At 40.0% G+C, this 22,348-nt stretch overlaps 1 protein-coding gene across 3 annotated transcripts in view; it reads right to left on the bottom strand.

Annotated features, from left to right (window-relative positions):
- ptprt (protein tyrosine phosphatase receptor type T) overlaps nucleotides 1-22,348 on the bottom strand; it is a 257,994-nt gene that overhangs the window by 67,839 nt on the left and 167,807 nt on the right. For all 3 annotated transcript variants that reach the window (XM_073468585.1, XM_073468587.1, XM_073468586.1), the window contains exons 17-19: nucleotides 14,074-14,228; nucleotides 8,601-8,681; nucleotides 7,881-7,916 (exon numbers count right to left, since the gene is read on the bottom strand). In XM_073468585.1, the coding sequence (XP_073324686.1) occupies nucleotides 7,881-7,916; nucleotides 8,601-8,681; nucleotides 14,074-14,228 (272 nt within the window). The remainder of the gene's footprint in view (nucleotides 1-7,880; nucleotides 7,917-8,600; nucleotides 8,682-14,073; nucleotides 14,229-22,348) is intronic.

Here is a 22,348-nt window from a genome sequence, read left to right as displayed (position 1 = left end):
GGCCACTTCCTTCGGAAAGGCAGTCGAACAAAGATATGCAAGTGTGTGTAGGTGTGGAAGTTACCTGCACAGTGATCTGTGGAGCCACCAAGCAGCTGCATAGCAGACAGACAAATCTGCTTCACAGTTTCTTTTCTAACACAAATCGAGTCTTATCTCGCAAGTTGGGACCAGAGAGAGAAAGAAACTGGTGGACAGAGAGACTTACGGACAGATAGCAGAGAGAAATAGGGGAGGTTTCTAAGAACGGAGGATTAACTTCATATCCTCGCTGGGCAGGGAAGAAGTGTTTGCCTCCTGCTGTTCAGTATGTTAGTATATGTGACTGCAGCATGAAGATAATTAACAGAAAATGTGAAGGCTTAAAGTCATCATACGCAATATTTTCATATAAAGAAATGTCTGTTATGCTGCTGTGATTGGACAAATAGAACACAACAGTAATTATTTCTTATAATTATCCAGCTTTCAGGTTTGCTGTTCTGTACAGCAGGGGCCAGATGCATACAAATCTGTGTAGACAGAAGACGAACAGAAATATACATACCTGTTCTGTTCAGCAGATTTATAAAGCTCTGCGTACACCTGATGCTGTTTTTTTGTGCTTACACTAACAAGCTGTATTTCTGCTTCCTTAATTACTCATATAAATATTCTTACACATTTGTTTGCATTTCAGTACTTAGTGCCTGTTCCACCACTCATTAGAGCTGTCAATGACAAGAACAGCAAACAAGAAAAAGTTTAGTATTTGACCAGTTCAAGTGCAAGTTAGTGAACATTTCTGCAAACAACTTAGAACTTCACATTTGTTTCACAGGCTATGCATCATATTAACATTTCCACAAATGTGTCATAATACTTTCACATTACCTGACTGGATGCAAAGGAGAGTTTCAGGCGGGTGACCACAGCTCGAGACTGCGTTACAACATTTGTAATTTGGAGATCATTTGGAGATCTTGGGACAATTTCCAGCCATGTCTGTGGCAACTAAAACCAGTATTCTAAGCCAAAACATGATCTTTTCCTTGTGGAAACCCAAGTGGTTTCTGTCCCTAAACCTATACGGATCATAGGCACAGCACTGTCAGAACATGAAAAAGTTATCATGTTTTTATCCTAACAACTTTGAGTTAGTTTTGTATAAAGACAGATTGGCCTTTACCTTTATAGATATATGTATATTTATCTATAGCTATTTATGATGAAAGAGGACACCCACGAAGAGGGGCAGGACTGTAAAAGATTGACAAACTAAAAAACACTTTTCAAAGGGCGAATGACTGGACACCAGATGTGAACATAGGCTTTGGAGGCAGGCAGTCAAGACATGGTCACAAAAGAGCACAGAGGCTCAATCTTCCCTGAGCACTAAAGGTTAAAAATTACTATCACTCAACGCTGCTCTTACCTTCAATTACCCAGCACTGCCACATTATGGCCAAACAAAATGACTACCATTAGCTATAATCACCTTACATGCGGCCTAATGCTAAGCTGAACTACACTGGAGAAAAAAAAAATTGCCCCTCGGTCATGCTGTGGAAAAACTACTTCCAATACAAGCTATGGGCTATGGATAGAAATTATGAGCTCTCTACACAGGAGGCGACTCTGGACCCTCTTCCACTTCCACTATGTAGTAGCACAGTTGTTATTGAAATGTTTTAAGTGCAGTGCATCTTTAAATAGCCACCAAAAGAGACGAAGAGAAGTAAAATGTCACATCACCAAGCTCTGCTGGCAGGCATTCAATCTTTTTATTTTTATGCATATTGGGCAGCTGAACCTTCCTTCACTACTCTTCCTGTAAATACAGCCTTTCACTTTTCTGAGTTTCCCCCGAGAAGAACAAATAGGTCTACAGTTATCTGCACATAAAATAAGAGAGTCTTTAATTGCTGATTGGCTGAGTGGTCTTCTCTGAATCATCTAACTCTTTTCATTTTAAACATAACTTGATTGGGTGTTTTTTTTTTAAAATTAGAAATATGTTTGCAGTAAGAGTCAACACCCAGTGTGTGCAGCGTGAACACCAGACGTGAAGGAAACATAGGCTTTCTCCGACCACCGGAACCTTTAAAGGAGCCGTAGCTGTTGTAGCTGGAGGGACCTAGCTCTAAGTGTAGTTCCTTGGTTGCATTTCCTGTTAACGAGAAACACTAGGGTGGAGTTTGCTGTACTGACAAGCCTCGTAAATGCAGCTACATTGGGATAGTATTCATTAAGACTAAAAGCAAGCATATGTTTTCTCTGGTATTTCTATTAGGAGGAATGGGAATATTTTGTTGGTGTGTGACTGATGTAGAAAACTCTGAAGAAAGAGAGGGTTTCAGTTTCACACCGACTTTTCCTCTAGGTTCATGCGACGCCTTTGTATGCGTGCGTCTGTGTTTGTATCATTGTCTTCGTGCGAATGCGTGCACCTTATTAACAGCAAAAACCTTCTGATCCATGGAAAAAAACAAGACTTCTGCTCCACCAGCAGCGAGTGGCTGTCCTTGGCTGGGCACAAAAGGCTGATGCTTGCTTTGTGAACTGACAGAGAACGGCGTTGCGTAACCTTTTAACATACATCAGTGTCTGGGAAATTGATTTTTAGAGGAAAACGTGTTTGCACATGAAAATGCACGCTATGCTGCGGTGGCTTTCTACTGATCCAGTGGATTTACGCTGCATCAATGGTAACACTGCGCTGGGCGTGTGTGCATGTGGATTTGTGTGAGTGTGTATTTATGTGCATATCTGTAACTTTCGGATATGCCCTTGTCTCCTTATGCATATATTTGTATACTTTTATATGCTATACTATGTGGGTAAGTGTTGGGTTCTCTATGCTTGCTTATGTATGCAGGATTTTGTGAGAGAGAGTCTGTGTGTATGTGTGTGTCTAAAATCCCATTTCCATAGCTGTGCAAACACCTGAGCTATGGAGAAGGCTATACAGCTGGTTCAAAAAGAAACACACACACACACACACACACACACACACACACACACACACACACACACACACACACACACACACACATAAACCCCACTCTGCATTGCATACTGGATTTACCCAAGCTCCTTCTCCCTGTCTTTGATCCCTCAATCTGTATGTCTCTTTCACTGTCGTCTTAATAACTTTCTTCTCTCTCTGTCTGCACCTCTCTCCCTGCTCTCTCTCGCTCTCCAAGCTATTATAAAACGGCTCTCACTGGGACCATTCAGGCTCCTGGTACCATTATCCCTTTTCAAAAGCCTGAAAGGTACTGGAACGTGTCTAAATGTTGGATTCTTACTTTAAAATTGAAATGTTTTCTATTCGTCTATTAAGGAGTTGAATTGAGCCAGCCTTTGAGGCCAACACATATAAAATGAAGAAATGGACTCGATGGGAGTGTTAAGTGTTAAAGTGTAGGAACTAATGAAGCTTTTCAGATCAGATGGAAATTATTTTGACAGTATTCCAGTTTTTGTAGCGATACTGTGCGTGCACTTTTAGTCTTTTTGCCCCAAGTTATCAGTACATTTAACCTGTATAGATGTTTTGTTGCTGTCGTTGATCAATCTATGGGACCCACATTTGTTTTCCTGTCTTGAGGCCAAACAGAGGCTGTTTTGTTTATTCCTGAAAATTCATGGGCATTTTTCGAGAGGAAACCAATAAGTGATGTTTCTTTTTAATTAGACAGCTATCTGGGGTATTGCAGTGTTAGACTGAAAGTAATAAAAACAGTACCGTTGTTACACCCAAATTCAACGAAGACAATTTGTGTTCAGAATTGCCTGCCCACTAGAATCAGAATTTCTCTGATGATATTCAGTTGTATCGCGCTTGTGTCATTTTATATTCAACAAGTGTTTTTAGTAGGATAAAAGCATCTTAAACATTTCAGCAGTACATCTCAGATCGGATTAAAAATGCAAACAAACTAACAAATACTGAAATATGCTGTTACAGAACTGGTAAATATTCTCTCTCATTTTCCTCTTTAACTTATTTATTTTACTCCCTTCCTCCACCCCTTGTTTATACATCCCTTAGTTTCCACTCTCTTGCTAACCTAGACTGATTATCGGCCTGGCTGATATGATATTCAGCATTTTTAAAATGCAATGTGTTCATTTCAAATGCTACAAGTTCTCACTCCCAACTCATCAAATACAGCAGCTTGGTCAGTGGCCTTAACCTTCAAACTATGAGGCCCTACCTAGGGTTAGGGTTAGGGCTAGTGTCTCTTTTGCACATGAAGGACTCCATGGTCAAGTTAGCAATAACACAAAATATGCAAGACTTTCAAAATAAAGCTTGCTGACAACATATCCTGACATATTATGACTTCTGGGATGTTATTACCGTTGTGAAACGGCCGTTGTTTGGTTAGGTGTTGACACAAAAACAACTTGGTTAGGTTCTAGTAAAAATCATACTTTGGGTTAAAATAACTACGTCCACGTCTCGTGACTTAAGTAACAGAAGTTGCATGTATGATGTAACTTACATCATGTAATGTCAGTCAAATAAGTACATTAACTTATTTTTTTCTAAACTTGAAATCAAATCACTTTTGATTCTTGGTCACAAACAGATGTGAACCCCAGTCTCCGGAGAGAAAGTCCCGTGTATGATCCATCAGATCACCCCAATTATCACCTGACTTGGACTTTCTGGAATTCTTGAAGACTACTGCATTAGAGGGGCGATTCAAGAAGTGATGCTTAAGAAGTACCTGTAGTGTCAAACTTAAAAGCATACGGTCACTGACTGGGCTGCCCTGTTTGATGCATTGGGAGAGAGAACAGACTGAAAAATGTTATGTTTCTGTCTGTACTCACCACTTTGCTGTCTCATTCAATCTCCCGCCCACAACACTACCTGATTGGTTGACAGCCTATCAACAATGAATAATCAAAGGTAACTAGTAACTTATCAGAAAACGTAGAAGTATAAAGTAGCAGAAGATGGAAACCTCAGAATTGTACTAGTTACATCCCATCACTGGTTATTCTAAATTTTGTGACTGAGATTTTCATTTTTACATCAGATCGAAAAATATTGGTTATCAGCCTTCTTTATTACTAATAACCAGCCCTGAAAAAAAACATCAGTCGATCCTTTTTTATTTATATTCCCCCCATCCCTGTCTCTCTTCCTCACTCTCCTATATGTCACTGTACATTGGTCTTCCATTCCTCTATCGCTTTGTCTTTGGCCTTGGATGAAGTTCATGATGAAAATGATGACAACATGCTTGGTGGTCAATTTGCAGGTCCTCCGTCCACTAATTTACTGGATCAATCGATAAAATAACTGCGATACTCAGCACGACGTGGAAACAGCACCCAGCGCTGTTGCAATATGATGTATGTGGATGGATGGATGGAAAGGAGGGATGAGTAGATGAATGGAGGGATGCAGGGAGGTGTGAATGTGGGAGATGGGAGAGTGTAGTACTGGTGGAAGGAAGAGAAAGGATTTAGAGAGGGAGTAATATACGTACAACTGGGCAGATGGATGAATGGAGGAAGGCTTAATTGAATCAATTACACTAGAAAAGAAGAGATGGATGTAGGCAGTGATGGAGGGATAGAGAAGTGGATGGATGGATTACGAGGAAATGAACAAATGGGCAATAGGAAGATTATGGATGAGTAGATGGACAGATGAAGCTGGGAGGAATGGACGGATGTGTGTAATAGAGGAAAGGATGGTTAAAAGGAGGAAAAAGTCATGAGTAGCAACAGACGAAGAGAGGGATGATGACTCGTAGACGCAAAGGAAAGGCAGAATGAAAGGAAATGAGACAAGAAAAGAGAAAGAGGTTTGTATAAGTGATTGGTAAGTTTGAAAGATGACAGGAAAGGATGGATGGAAGCATGGACAGGTGGACAGATGGATAAGGCAGATGTAAAGGGATGGATTAACCGATAACAGAAGGGTAAGTAGATAGATGTACAGAACAATGGATGAAAATAACTCTGTACTATTCTTCTGTTTTGTATAGTTCAGTGAGTTTTCAAGCCACATTTCTTCTAATGTTTAGTCTACTTTTCTATATTTAATGTATTTGTTGTGAACACCAGATTTTTCTTCACAGTAACGATGAAAGTTTCGTTTTACATCACTCGTCTTTCAGTTTAATTGCGGAGAACAGATGGTTCGACAAAACGCAAACGTCATTCTGCGAAGATGTATGACAGCAAATTTGTGCCACTGCATAAATCACTCAAGCGTTCTTTTACATTCTGCTTCATCATGCCTTGATGTGCATCAGCCAATGGCTCTGAAACCTGTGTAGCCAGTCAGATAGATAAAACTAACTTAAATATGTGTGGTTGGAAAATATGGATTTCAGTTTCTTCTTAATCCCTCTCTGAATTTTTTTGCCCATTTATGGTCAGTCAGGTTCTCCAGAGAAGACAAGACACAGACAGCACTTCTATCACAGTAATCTTGTCTGTGTTATTCTAAATGTCTGCCTGTCTGGCTCTGTGTTTCCTGGGTCGTTAACACATGGGCTCAGCAGGTATAACAGTGATTCAGCTGATTGTGGTGTTTGAAGAGACTTTTTCCCCTGTCTGGAAAGAGAGGAGAGGAGGAGTGAAAATAAAGAATGGAAATGAAATGAAAGTGAAAAAAGGGTGAGAGAACATTTGATGATGAGCAAAGCAAGGATAGATAAAATGGATAGAGAGTAAATTACAGAGGAGAAGAAGAAATGACAACTGGATAGTAAAAACTTTAAGGAAGGGGGTGATAATCGAGGGGAACGGAGGACGTAATTTTAGATGTGATTTTCAAGTTTTTTTATTCTTGGGTAGGCCGTTTTTTGAGGTATGAAGAAATGGAAGAACAAGAAGAGAAAGTGAAGGAAAACAAATGGCAAAAAATGGGCCACTGGACATTTAGGTCAGTTATATTATTTCTATACTGTATGTACATAAAAATAAATTAATTAATTAAAAAAGAGATGAAAAGAAAAAAGTTTTGATAATAAACTGATGATAAACATAAACAAAAAAAAAATTGGAGGAAGGAGTCCAAAAGACTTCAAGAGCGAAAGGAGGGAGAGTGGATAATGCAACGGTAGACATGGTGACAGGAGGAGGAAAAAAGAATGGCCAGGTGGGATGAAGACAGGAGTGAAAAGGAGGAGGATAGATGAGGAGAGGTGTGTCAGGAAGATGACGAGGTGGCAGCTGGCTGATAAGTATTATCACATAAAACAGAAACACTCCCGTAAAGGGAGAGAGGCAGACAAATGTCACTACAGCACTTATGCTTCTGTGCGTGTGCCTGTGCATGTGTGTCAACTAGTCTACTGGTGCAAATATTGGCCTCACACACACACACACACACACACACACACACACACACACACACACACACACACACACACACACACACACACGCCACACTTTGGCAGGGGTGAGAGCCAATCTCCTTGGCAAAGAATTGGTCAATCTGGCCAACAGAAGAGGAGAGAGGGAGGAAAAATGAAGAGAAAGAGACAGAAAGAAGGTAGTTGAAAATGGTTTTGACATTTCATTTTACCCATGTGTAAACTGTGTGTATGTGTGCGTGATTGCACATGAAGTACATCGCCTTCCATGTGTGTCTCGGACTTTGTACCCGCCTCAATGTGTGTGAAACTTTTTGTTAACTTTTACTTGTTTCTCACGCATGTACACAGACACCCACACCCACACCCACCCACCCACACACCCACACACACACACACACACACACACACACACACACACACACACACACACACACTTCAACACATACACGCTAAGATACATGAAAACACACCAGCTTTAAGGAACCCCAGCTTTCTTCTCAATGAAGGTTGAGAAAAACTAAAGTTGAGATAGTTTTGACTCACCTATAGAAGTCGTGGCTGGAACTGGCTCTTTGGACACTGCACATGTAACGTGACACGCAAAAGGAACCACAAAGTTTAGTCAATAAAAGCAACGCGGTGACAGTCAAAAACCCAGACTCAATACACCCCTTTACCCTTACACTTAGCCCTAAACCTAGTCCCGATTCTTTTCAGGTGTTATAAAGTCCAGCTGCCTACGATACAGCACTTAGAAATGGATGGGGGTAAAAATTAGAAATGGGATTGAGCCAAACATTGGCTATATTTGGTCCATCCTTATGCTGATGTAAGGAATTAAAAGAACTATTACAATATCGACCATAACAGTCAGTTTTTAGGATTGAGAAACACAAGCAAGATTGCAAATAAAAAGATGAAGGTGTGCAGGTTTTGCTGTTTTTTCCTGCCATGTTTAATGGTTTGTTTTCACCTGTACAGCTCTCTAACAGAAGAGGAGTAAGCCGAGAGCTACGGACCATTATAACATTCCAGAAGTGATAACATGCAATATAACGACCATTGTAGTCTCAGTATTGGTAAAAGCATTAAGGAGCTGTAGTGTGTTTTCTTCACTGTGTCATTTACAGGGATAGTTTGTCCAGTTGCAGCTATAGCCGCAGGCAGCTCCACAGCCTCTACAGCCATCGAATCATTGCCTAAAGCATCTTTAAAGATTATGTGTGTGCATATGCGTGCGACTGTGTGTATACAAATGTGTACCTGAGTAGTAGGAATTCAGCAGGGATTTGCTCTGCAGTGTCTTGCTTCCCTGCACAGAGAAAGAGCAGGGAGAGGGGGAGGCTGGGGAGACGAGGGGAAAGGAAGGTGAATGATAGGACGAGGAAACAAGAGGAAAATGGGGAAAGGATGTGAAAATAGGAGGAACAAGGAGCAGGGGAAGGGGGAGATAAGGTGAAAAGTAGGTGTGGGACAGGATAGGGAGGTAAGGGGGAGAGGAGAGAGTGAAAATAACAGAAGCGAGATGAGAATAGAGGATGTGATAGGGGAAAACAAGAGGAGGATGCAGAAGATGAGGAGGAGACAGGGGAGTAAAAGACAATCAAATGTAGAGGACAGCGGAGACAGAAAGTAAGTACAAATCAGGTGAAGGACAAGAGGGAGAAGCCAAAGGAGAGAGAAGAGGTGGGTCAGTGAACTCAGTGAAACAAAAATCAATCATCACAGGACACAATTAACAATGAAAGCATAACAAAGGACGATCAATACACCATATTCAACAGCACGAGGAGCAATCCAATAACACTAATGGCACCATCAATGCTACAGATATTGAATTTTTAAGCATAAAAGTGGTTCCGTCTCAATGAGCGTGCACTCAAATATGACTACTTTAAATGTTGATCAATAGATACGATTACATGATTTTGTGGCTTGTATGAAGAATGATGGTGCGACCGAAATGGATTTACCCAATGGTGAGGAACAGAGCGTGATACAAAGTGGAGGAACAGGATGGAAAATAAGCGTTTATCATCACACTCTGAAATACCAAGCTATCAACCTGTAAATGAAACTATAACAGGGGTTTGACGCATTCGACCCACTAAGTCCTGGACCACGATTCAGGATTTTCCGCAACAGTCCAAAGGATGTCACCTAATGCACGCTGCCCCTTTGAAGAAGCTGACTTCCCTGCTGCACTCAGATCCATCAGTGCGATTGATCAAATTGCTATAGTCAGTTCAAAAAGGCAACCGTGGGAAGAAAGTCAACAGAACAAAATGGAAAACAGAGTAGAGCTGAGCTGATATACGGTATCATTGCTACAGGAATATGATTCACCATCCGGTCTCTCTTAAACAGTGACTGATGGCTATGCAGGCCATGCAGATACACTATCTCCCACATACACACACAGACTGCTCGGGGCTATTAATAAATGATATGTAGGATAGACAAAGGCACGCACACACAAAAACACACACACACACAATAAGATAAAACCTAGGGGGACTTCTGGCAGGCTGACTGTGACATATTATATGCTGCTTCATCCCGTTCAATAATCCACAGTAGATATCACAGCTAGCCTACACACATTTATCTGCAGGACCCACAGTTTGTTGTTGTGTGTGTGTGTTCACCTAAAAGTAATTTAGGTGATTTATCTGTAAGCTTTCAGCAGCCAATTAGTACTCAGTATTTGTGCATGTGTTCAAGTGATGGTCGAAGCTCTCCTTCACCTCCCTTTGTACTCACTAAGCAGATGACATGATATGCCTCCTACGTTCCTACCGCTTTTTCAGCATTAGTTATCCAGCTATCCACTTTTTTTTGTCTCATTTGGGGTATTCGTTCCTCAAACTCTGCTGCCATTTTGCTCTGTTTCATATTAGTCGGCCCGTCCTCAGGGTGGTCCTCCAATTAACATGTTTTTTTGGTCAACCAAGTTGCAATCTCACGTAAAAAACATGTACAGTGCAGAGCAACCAACACATAATACAAAACATTTAGCATGATGGGAGGTGTTTGAGACACATTCTAGCTAGATACTGAAAAAGTCTAGATGTTGAAAAGCCTCTCCACGCCATACATTACTCCTTGGTGTAAATACGTCACTAAGTGGTCTGTAGAATTGGCCACTTACATCATCTTCTAGTATTGATAATGGTGGCTGATGTGACACTGAAATTACCCATCTTTGTCCCTGTGACATGAAAGTGATAAGAAGAAAGCAGCTAACGTGAATGAGGGCCTGTGATAGTAGGCAAAAACATTTTTGTCATGGCCCACATGCATTCATTTTTGTCAATATATCGAGCTATGCTGTTTTTAGCACAACTTGTTCTTCTTCTGGCCATTTTCAGCAGTTAACAAACTGCTTCAGATACATTACCACCAGCCTCTGAACAAGAGTAGGACCTATTACCCACAGTTGCATCTGGTGTAAGAGTATGAGGAAAAAAACGTGTTTTTTGAGTATTAAAGCATGTATACCCATTCTAGTAATAAATAAAAATAAATTATGAGCCTGAAAATGAGCATAATATGTCTCTTAGTAGAACAGAATGAAATTGTTAACCACAAAAGCATTAACTCCACGCTCTGGAAGAACGGAGCTCTCTTTTTCCTGTTTCTTAACATATAACAACCTGGGAGGTTTCCCATCAAATAAAATGTCAAAATAAATGTCAGTATGAAGCCTGACACAGACCTCATCCAGTTCATTTTTGTGTAATTTCACTAATTTCTTAAAAATGAATGTGGTGATAATTGCCTGATGTGAAAATTATCCATGTAGCAGCCCTCACGTCTAATTCTTAATCATATTCTATTTGCTCTATTGTTTTCTGGTACAAAAGCCCAATTTCCCAACAGCGGATGATTTAAATTTTTATCTTCTCCCCCTCTCTCTGTCGTCCTCTCCGTCTTCCCCCTCTCCTCTCGTCTCTCCCCTCTGCTCCCCTCTCCTAATACCTCCAAACACAACATATTTTCTCCTCTTCTGTGATAAAATCCCTCTCGTCTCATGCGTACAGGCACTGTATGCTAATGCGGTGCAAAAAGAAGCCCAACTTTAATACAGTGAGGAGTGCACCTGCATACCATAAGAAATCTGCTTTGACAGCAATGTCCTGTGAAGATAACTGGTGACTGGGTGAGAATGCAATAACACAAAAAGGTTATTTGCTCTGTGAGGGTCCATCCGCGGAAATATTATTGGGTCCCCTACCTTGCGTCAGCGTTTTTCTCTGTCTCATTAGGACTGAGCCTGGATCGGTGACTGTGTGCATGCATGTGTGTGTGTGTGTGTGTGTGTGTGTGTGTGTGTGTGTGTGTGTGTGTGTGTGTGTGTGTGTGCGTGTGTGTAAGCTTTGCTACTTTTCTTTCAAATATTCATTTGATAAGATAGACACCAACTGTGATAGAGAGACAGCAAGGGATAGACTACACTGTGGCATCAAGTTAATAGACATGAATCTAAATACAAAGTATTATAGTCTGTTCATTCAATCTGCATGGGCTGACAACGTAGAGCAGTGTCACTCTGGATTTTGTGGCTTACGTAACAAGACATACGTACATGTCTATTTATCCAAAGCTGACTTAAAAAAAGAGGGACGTTCGATGCCTTTTAAAAGTCCAAACTTAATTTCACGTTTGCCCAAAATTTAATCAAAACACTCATTTAAAAGCCAAAACTTTATGTTTGGCCCCAAGCAAAGTCTAGTCAGCTCTGCCTGGAAGCAAAAAACAATCCAGAAGACAGTCATTTATTTCTTTCCTTTAGTCTGCAACACCAAAGACTTTATGAAAAGACTGTTGGGTCTAATTTGAAGAAAAGAAAGGTTAAATGTTTTGAATACTTCAAGTTAAACACCAAAAGTCAAAAATGGAAACTTTTTCAACCAGCTTTGTATTACTACGATGTTAGTAGTTTATGCAAATGAAATTCAAATGCAAACTTTTCTCTAGATGGCATTATCTGGCGAATTTTGGGCCTGTTGTACTTTCGCATTTTTGTATGCCTGCATCCACGGACACAAGTCAGATCGAAAGAGAGAACCACCCCGTCTCTTTGATCAAGTGAGGGGCGTCTCATCAAACTCCAATCAAAAGTCCAGTCAAAACTAGGCAATGCTGATAAACTATAAACCAAGATTCTGATACTACACTGCCCATTTCTCACCTTAAATGTTTCAAGAACTGGAAGTGGACGCCATATTGTTTTCCGTATTGTGAAGACGAAGGCTGAATAAACTGTGATCACACTGTAAAACTAGGCAGTGCTGATCAAATGTAAACCACAATCTTGTTTTCAAAAACATATTTCGGTGTACTGTTTAGCCGTCATATGATATTGTTCGCTACCAGCTGGCTGCCGCACTTTCCTGTTTCAAAACGGACGATGAGCCCTGCCCACTCACGGTACGTCACCCATCGTCTTTCGGGTTGCTGTAGGTTTTCTACCTTTTGAGTAAAAAGGGAACAACCAAGCCCGTTTTCTCAGTTTTCTTTGGTCATGTAGCTCCAGTTTTAAAAATTGTGTTGCATGTGAGGGTTGTCTTCCCAGCTGTGAAATACTTCCTTAAAGAAAGTAAACTCCTTTTCTACATGTTGCAAAATGCCTAACGGTCAAGTATATTTGAAATCAAAGAAGATCTCAAAGTTTTAAATACCACAGCTTCATCGTCCATCCGAGGGCAAGATTAGAGTGGTCCCTTCTAAGTGTTTTCAATGCAAAAACATTATTGTATGTCAGAATTGCAGCATGGGCAGTTAGAGAAAGAGTGCAGGCAATTACAGCAGGCATTAGCTTGCTACTTAGTCCCTCTCCAGCACCCCTGGCTTTCACTGGCCGAGCACTCCCGAAAGGCCAGCCTGACATTTTCAAGAGAAAAGTGCCCTTCTGAGAGGCCCTGTCTAATTACCCTGGACACATAAACACACATCATTTTACAAAGAGGTGGAAACATGCACCCACATGGCCACACAAGCAGAATGACTTTCATAACTTTATTACATACGGATGCATACATGAAATACCCCGCGCAATACGCACGCGAGGCATCACAGAGGAGTTTAAGGGAAGAGAGCTGAAACTGATTACAGATGGAGGCTAGCGGAGCAGTACACTACACTGCTGATACTGGTTAAAGAGGAACATATGGGGAGTTTTATTATAAAATGAGATGTCCACTCTTTGAATAAATGAGTCTGACAAAATGATTAATGGCACAGAGACAGACATAAGTATATGTGTCTTTTCGAGTAGAGACAAGGGCAAAAGAAACTTTACTTTGGGTGAGAAAAGTTAACTTGCAGCTTAATTTATAATACAAAACAATTTCTTTAACTTCTTCGTTTTCAAATGATTCTACCTCAACAGCACAACAATATTGTATTAGCGGTATTCTACCTTTGCTATGTGTTTATACTCGGACTGTTACTAATGATTATCTTCACTGTCGATAAAGCTGTCAATTAATTTCTCGATTAATCCACAAGTTGTTTGGTCTATAAATTGCCAATGCACAAGATGACGCCCTCAAATGTGTTTTGTCTACAACCCAAAGATTTTCAGTTTACTGTCATACAGGAGGAAAGAAACCAGAAAATATTCAGGTCAAAGTAGCAGGAATCGAGGAATTTTAAGCCTACATGATGGTGCCAGTTGATTTTAAGATTTAGATGCACATTCAAGCTAGAACTGAAGAGGACTTTCACTCACTGAATCCGTTGAGGTCCTGGTTGGAGGTGGAGAAGGGGTCGTCTTTGTGCAGGGTGCTGACTTTGGTGGTGCTCTTATCAGCCGTGGTGACCGGACCCATCTCCCTCTGCTGGGTGGAGCTGCTGGCAGTTTCCTTCTGCTTCTTTGCCAACTTCCTATAGTAGTACGAACACATACACACAAACAAGCATACACGTAAAGGCACAGACAGGAACACACACACACACACACAAACATGTATATTTAGCGCCCAAACACCATCACACATTTACAAACAAACATACATCACAAGACCAAAAATAGTGTCAGGAAGATGATTTATGGTGAAAATAGCAAGCAGACGAGAATCATATTTCTTTATAACATGCACTGACTTAAACACAGAAGAGACAAAATGGCGACATGCATACAGTACTGTATGAGCATTTGTTTTATGCATTGCAGTATCCAGAAGTTCAAACAAGATTTTTTTTTTTTTTTTTTACTTGCTCAGTGTCAGCAGCCATTTATTGTTGCTATGAGCAAAATGAAGTAAGCCTGGGACATTTACAGCAATGGTTTAACTTCAGTTCATATTTACAGCAAGGCTTTTAATCCATTTTTTATGATACTGTTGCATGGTGGTTGTTCTGTCATCATTTACAAGAGATCAAAAAATAAAAATAAAGACATATTCTCTAAATTCTGAGACTATTGTCAGTCAGAGCTAGCTCACGAGCTACATGGATAACCAGTAAGACTGCAACCACTGATTTTTTATACTGATTAACCTGCTGATTATTTTCAAATTCATCGATTACTTTAATTCTTTAATACTTCAAAAAAAAGCTCATCGCAATTTCCCAGAGCCCAATGTGATGTCTTCAAATTGCAATCATCGAAAACCCAAAGACTCTTCATTTACTGTCATAAAAGACAAAGAAAAGCAGCAAATTCTGACATTTAAGGAGATTAAACCAGCAAATGTTTTGATATTTTTGTATAAAAAATTACTAGAACGATTAATCGATGATCATAATAGTTGGCAATTAATTTTCTTTTGATTGCTAATGGATTAATCACCTAATTGTTGCAGCTTTAATAACGAGTTAAGTTTAAACTAACATTTAAAAATAAGTTTGAGACTGTGCCACAGAGATCTGTGTACTGAAACTAGCTATGACTTGTTTCTTTTTTTTTCATTTAGTCATGAGTTAAGCATATTTTAGTAATTGTTGTTCTTTTAGCATATTTGTGCTTGGTGTCCTAAAGCTTAGGTATCCTAAAGTCTACAAAATTTCAGAAAAGTGCTTTGCAAAGCCCAAGATGACATCCTCTGTCAGTAACCCAAAGATCTCAGTGTACTGTCATAAACCAAACATCTTTGGATTTACTGACAAAAGAAAAACCTTAAAAAAAACATTTTAGTTTTGAAATTCCTCAATCAAACATCCTGCCCTCTTCAAACATTCTCTTTCTGCAACAGTATCTCATACAAGACCCTCATACCATCAAATTCAGATATCCTATTAAAACATTCAATCAACATTTCTACATCCTTCGTCATCAAGTACCAAGCACCAACATCATTTGTTGAGTAAAACCACACTGACATTGCTGCCTCAGTACACTTCTCATATGTTTACCAGTAAAAATTCTTCTCTTGTAAGATGACTCACATTTATTAAATGTGTGGTACCCATAATTGATTGTGTAGCAGAAGTTTAGAGTTAAAAATGAGGAAAAGGTAGATTTTTTTCCTCCAGAGCAATTAGAGCAAAGAAAGGACAGGCGACATGAGTCCGATGGGAGAAGATGACATTCAGTACTTTGGTAACATTTGGGCCTTCTACAGTGGCTATATACGGTATAATGGTAAATGTAATTGCATGACCGCTGATGAGATTTCCCTTGAGTGTGGTTGTATGCTCATGATTCTTTTTTCATCTATTCACTGTTCACATGTCACAACTCCCATCTGTTGGAAACTGTGCAATGGCTATTTTGAGTTCTACCTGAACCTTCAGTTTAAAGTCCACCGAGACACCAGATGGCAGAAATGACAGCGAGTCATTACAATCTAACGTGGACTGGTTAGATTCACCAGAGCTCGGAGAAGCACAACCATAAAGTCAATTTTTTCCGTCTCGTCCTGTAAAATGTACCTCCGGAAGTCAGAATGTTCTATGATCCTGAGCATGCTGCAAGTAATAATTAGTGTGCCTTGTTTTAATTTGAGTTGGAGTCTGTTGTCCCCTGCGCACAAAGAGCACTGCAGCTTTCAACAGACTGAAATGATGTCAAATGCTACAGTGAAACTTAAATGAACTTCATGTCCTCTTCTACAGTCTGCTACACCTCTATACAAGGACATGAGCTAGAACATCATCTTGACTGTGCAGCTCGTTTTAAAGTCTACATTCACATGTCATAACAGCCCCACAAGACTTGTCGCATTTTACAGACTCCTTCAGAGGCAGCAAAAAAAAAAAAGCAGACTTCTTGTCCTGAATTAGAGAAGACAAAACTGGTCTATTGTTCAGTATTCCACATCCCTGAGTGTGTAGATGGCCTCTCTGACGGAGCAGTCATTCAATCTTCATCAACTGTTTAGTCAGGAAAGGAAGCTCAGTCTCCAGGATAAAATGTAGGCAGTTAACTTTTCTGTCAGCTACGGGTATGTTCACATAGCGTACTGACATTTCTATAAAATGTGTCATGTCATACAAAAATGTAAAGTTTCAACATATCTGTGGTTTGCAGAAATGTACCCTGCCAACCTTTATTCTGGTGTTTAGCCTGGGAAATAACATGACCATGTTGTAATTACCAAGTATTTGACTTCAGGAGGCCATTAACCACTGGGAAATATATCACAAGAAAAAAAACAACTAAAAAAAACAAAACGATGCAGGATGTGATGTGAGGAAGCACTTATTGTTCCTTTTTAGCAGCCTGGATAGGTTATTGATCACAGGCTGTTTTAGATAATTGAGTGTTACCACTGGTACTTACACTTTGTCAGCCATTAGAGAGGCACATCCTGGTGACAAACCTGGACATTTAGTAGGAGTGACATTAGTTTTAGTCTGTCTGAGCTGGACTATTTTGTTTGAGAAGGAGGAGCGGGTTCAGCCAAAGCTGCATGATTTCTATATCGTTTGCATTCTGTATATGAAGAACAGTGAACAGTCTCATGCCACTGTTTCAGGCATCTCACAGAATGTTTTGAAAATTGGACCCAATCGCACAGACACGTGGCCCTGTTAAATTTCCCCTTTGACAGTAAGCTTATTATCAATGGAATGGTTCAGAAGCCAGGTGCTTCCTGCATCAGCTGCTGAGGCTGCCATAAAGTTCACTGAATAAACTCAGATCTTGTTTAAAGTCATCTGGGGTGATGATGGATTACCCCGAAAGTTTCCATGCACACTGCTTCAGTGTCATGCAAAGTTGTTATTGTAATTTCTCGACCCTTTGTCAGGAACACCTGCTTTGTGCTTTATTAGTGTCAGATTTAAGTAGTGCTTGCTCTATCCTATTTTTAATGATTAAAACGAACCATTAAAAAACACTTTAATAAGAATAAAAAAGGACAGTGAGTGTGACATTAGCTATGCTGAAATTGGTTCATGAGGCTCCAAATGTTAATTGACATTACTTTCAATTTAACCTTTGGTTATTAAAAGAATGTAGAATATTTTCAGGGAAGAGGTTTTTAAACTTACAAGAGAAATCAAAACTCTGTGGCCTTTTGGTTTGAGAGAATGTTCGTTATGTTTGCAAGTATTGACTGAGACCTTGCGGATCAAGGGAATTTTTGTATCGACCATTTTCCTTTATACTATGTGACTTGTTATTTTCACAACAAGGATAACAGAGCTACATCTTGACCCACTTGTAAACCAGCAGTCAGGAAAATATGATGTAACCTTGAAGAACATTATGCCCTAAAAGCTTTGGGCTGATCTGGGGGTTGCAGCGAAATCCAAGGACAGCCAATAAGCACAGTGGGTTTCTTTTACTTTTGAGAGAGCACTAAATGGTTTCTGTATAATTATTATGACTTCAATAATGTCTAACTGCAGCTCACTGTGGTTAATATGTCTGTGTGCAGTCATGCCTTATTAGTTGATTTATTTTGCTAATGACGGAATAGGTCTGTGATCTGTCTTCTTCTTCTTCTTCTTCTTCTTCTTCTCGACCAGTCACTAATTTGTTAACAGACTGGTGGGTCAGTCACTTGAACTTGGTGTAACTCTTTATTGAGTATGAAACCAGGCTACCTGAACCAAACAGCAAAGCACCATAATAATGTCAACAGATAAGTGAAGACATTTGTGGATGATATACGCCGCTAACCAAAGGTCAGAGCATTTAGTGTCCTGAATTTGAATTGAATTTCAAAAACAACAAACACTCTTTAACACTGTTACAGCATGGTCCTTGACTGTCACATTGAAATAATGCAATACAAATTTTAAAAAGAAGGGCATGGTTGTGTTTTCTAGCCATTATAAGCAGAAAAAGTCAAAGCAGTTGAGGGTCAATGACCACTGATGCTTTGACCTGTGGTTTGTGGTGCATTTCAGCCACAAAAGTCTCCACAAAGAGTCACAGTTGCCATCTAATAGCTTGTTGTTTCAATTCACCTCTGAACTGTCATCCATGGCTGCAAGCTGTTGCATGACTTTATTCATGTAGAGATATGTATCTAACTTGTATAACTCTCTATTCTGTAGCATGTACAGGACGTGCTGTATGTCAAATGAGAATTCTGGTAATGTGACTCTAATGGTCATGCTTACTTTGGACCCTCAGGGAAACGAGGGCTGGATCAAATGTTCAGCTCTTGGTATGTTAAGAGATTAAGACATAAAGCAATTTAATGAGAGACTGTCATATGTGTGACCCACTAGCAGTTACTCAGCATTTTAGTTGACCCCTCCATGATCTGACATTACAATGGTGGCTAAGAGAATAAGCTAGCATGCTGACCCAGAGCTAGATCCCTATAATGGTCATTTCATGGACTACTTTGTGTGTTTATTTTCAGTCAGACATTTAAAAAGATTCAGCTGAATGATGCAGAAGATCCTACTCTACAACTGAGGTGCCAAGTGCAAAGTTAGCATGACTAATAGAGTGATAATGGCCACATTTACGGGAATAGGTGTTGATTGCAGATTGATACATACTAGAATGTTTCTTAAAGTTTTGTCTACACATCCACAGCAAGAATGGCACTCAGTAGAGCGCAAACCTCCACCAAGGTTTACCAGTCCCCATTTGTGTTCAATGATAACAGCCAGCTAAAGATACCTGTTTTTTTTTCATTAAGATTCTTGAATTACTCCCTGATAGTTAATGAAAATATTGGAAAATACTGGATACTATCTCACAATGACAAAAAAAAGAGAGAAAAAACTCCTGGATCTGTGCCAAAGGTTAATGGCGAGACAAATCCTCCATCCAAGTTTTGTGGAAATCGGTTCTGAAGTTTTTGTGTAATCCAGCCAACAAACCAACCAGTAAACAAACGGTCGCATGGAAACATAACCTCCCTGGTTCAGGTAATAAATTCAGAACTTTCACTTGGTCATGCTGATTGAGACCAGCCAAAGCTTCCTTTTTGGGAGATTAATTTGTATTTATGGTTTGGGTTGAAGATGAGCTTCAATTTCACTATTTTTGTGTTAAGTTTAGTTTATTATGCAGTTCACACACACACACTATTCCCCCTTATCAGGACATGATTTGCCTTTTCAGAAGTGCGTGATAACAAAACACTACATCTGAGCATCCTGCACTGCCCACAAGCTGTCAGAACAGAGCGACCCATTAACCAAGTTGCTCACAGTGTGTTTGTTCACATCAGTGCCTGCTGTGCTTCGCAAATGAACAACAGACACTATCACTTAATCTGTGTATCAGTAACGCATCATTTAAAAATCTATCTCCGGTTGAGTCATCTAAGAATCACCTCCTCCAGAATCCACCAACACATTCTTCAACTTACTTAAGTGTCTGACATCCAGTCACGAAAGGCATGAAGTGGGCTGTGTGCGCACAAGCATTGGCTATAATGCTGAGATGTGTATGTGTGTACTTGTTCCTGTGAGCAAACACTTGATCTCCTTGAAGGCTCTGTAAGTACTGCGTGTGCTGGACGTTTGCTGTTTTTGCCTGTGCGTGCACGTACACGTGTCTGTTGTATTTGGCTGTCGGTGCACACTGGCCAGTGAGTGGGTGTGTTTCTCAGTGACCTATCACGAAGCCGCCTATACGCCTGTTTGTGTCTCCAGAAAAACTGCTCAATCCTGCACAGTCACTGCAAGAGGACAATTAATACAAATACTTCTTTAATTTAGAGCATTAATCATATGATCAAGTTCCTCTCAACAAGTCTAAAAGTCTTTCATGAACTATTTAAGGCTTGAACTGGAACAGTCAGTGATTCAGACAAGGGATATGAATATGTACTCAAATGAAGACGCTGCAGAACATTTCTTAAAGTGACATCTATTGCAGAAAGCCAGATGGTTAAACATAAGCTAAGAAATTAAAAAATGACTGATGAAGATTGCTCAAGTTCTTGGTTACACGATTCATGAGTTTTCATCCGTAGTTTGAAACTTTGAAGACACACACACACACACTGATTTTAAAGAAAACATTCTCCCAAAAATGAATGTTCAGACATTATTTATCAGCTACTTCAGTTGTTTAGGAGAATGTTGCATCGCTGTTTTGCTGTGAATATAACTGAATTTTCAATTTTGTGAACTTTTCGTTAACCAATTAATACCAAGAAGGAGTTTTGCAAACAGATTTCATACCACCACACACCCCACAGTTATGTTTTCGGCTGTCAGGGGACACTGATCACTCAGTTTATAGCCAATGAGAGCACACTGCAGTGGTCACAACCCAGAGAGTGCTTTCAGTAATAAAAATGACTAAAGTCCCTGACATTTTTTAACCTAAAGCCAGAAATAATAAGATGTAAACAAAAAAGATCGGTCCCCCTATGAGGTAATCTCAGATGAGATTTAAAACAGAAGAATAGCTTGGTGTGTCTGTGATAGGACATGAACTTCTGTCACGAGCATTGAAGTTAAGCATCCTCCTCCCCAGCCTGCAAATCATTAGTTTTTGTTTCACTACAAAAAAAGGAAAATTACCGACTGCACCAGCACTAACTGTTGGCATTGGATGTAAATAACGGTTGCAGAAGCATCCAATATGAACAGAATTTCTATGGAGACTGGGCTGGTGGCCACCCTTTCATGCGTAGATATTCATCTGTGATCTTTCTTTGTTAATGTTTGAAAATGTGATTGTGTATGTGCGTGTGTGCGTGCGTTTGCAAGTCTGCTTGCATTGTTGCATCCATAGAGCCCTCTAGGTAAGAAAGCAAGAAGTGAGAGGTTAGATGTGGTAGCAAAAACTCTTTCCATCGCTATCATTCCACGGGCTCACAGCGTACTGACAATAATAATATGTGTGTGTGTGACTGAAAGAAATATGCAGAAATAAGTAATTAAAGCAGTATCGTTGTGTGTTAGTGTCTGTGTTTGTGTGTCTGGGATCAGATGATGAGCTGTACTTGCCCTTGAGTACTTAAGCAATTCAAGCCAAGAGACAGAGAAATGAAAAATCGCAGAGAGATTATAAAGCCAGAGATGGAGGAGAGGGTGAGAAGAGAACAAGAGAAAGTAGGAGAATAAATGAAAGAGTTCAAGAATAAACAAGGAAATGAGGACAAAAAGAACCAGGGGAACAAGAGAGAGAGAGCGAGACGAAGGTGTTAAAGAGAGGCAGAAAGGAGGAATGGAGGAGGCAAAGTTCCGTCATCATTGTAGGAACCTCTGTCCATCGCCTCTGCATTAAATTGAGGCCTGTTGTTCTTGTTAATTCTTCTCATCTGGATGAAGATTATTTACAGGAAGGAGGCGCCTTACAGGGGTGCCATCTTATCTCCTGGCAGAGAGGATAGTGTTTCCTGGACCATAAAGACTTCAAATGAGGACAGTTTTAATTAATTTACAACTAAACTCCCATTTCTGAACTCTCTTTTCCCTTTGACCAGAACCTCCTCACACAGGTCATGTGAGTCCTGTGACAGTTCACCAGGAGGGACGAACGAATGTCTTCAGAATGTGTTAATACAATGTCTTTACATTTGCAGATTAAGTAACACGCCTGATCACTTTCTACCTATTTCTCTCTCTGTCTCTATGACTTCTGATCCACAAACATTCACAGAGTGGACATCGGACACCTTCTGATGTGT

Source organism: Pagrus major, chromosome 6 (assembly GCF_040436345.1).
Source record: "Pagrus major chromosome 6, Pma_NU_1.0".
NCBI lineage: Eukaryota > Metazoa > Chordata > Actinopteri > Spariformes > Sparidae > Pagrus > Pagrus major.
The sequence above is the reverse complement of the archived record's forward strand: the minus strand, read 5'-3'. Positions and strand labels throughout refer to the sequence as shown.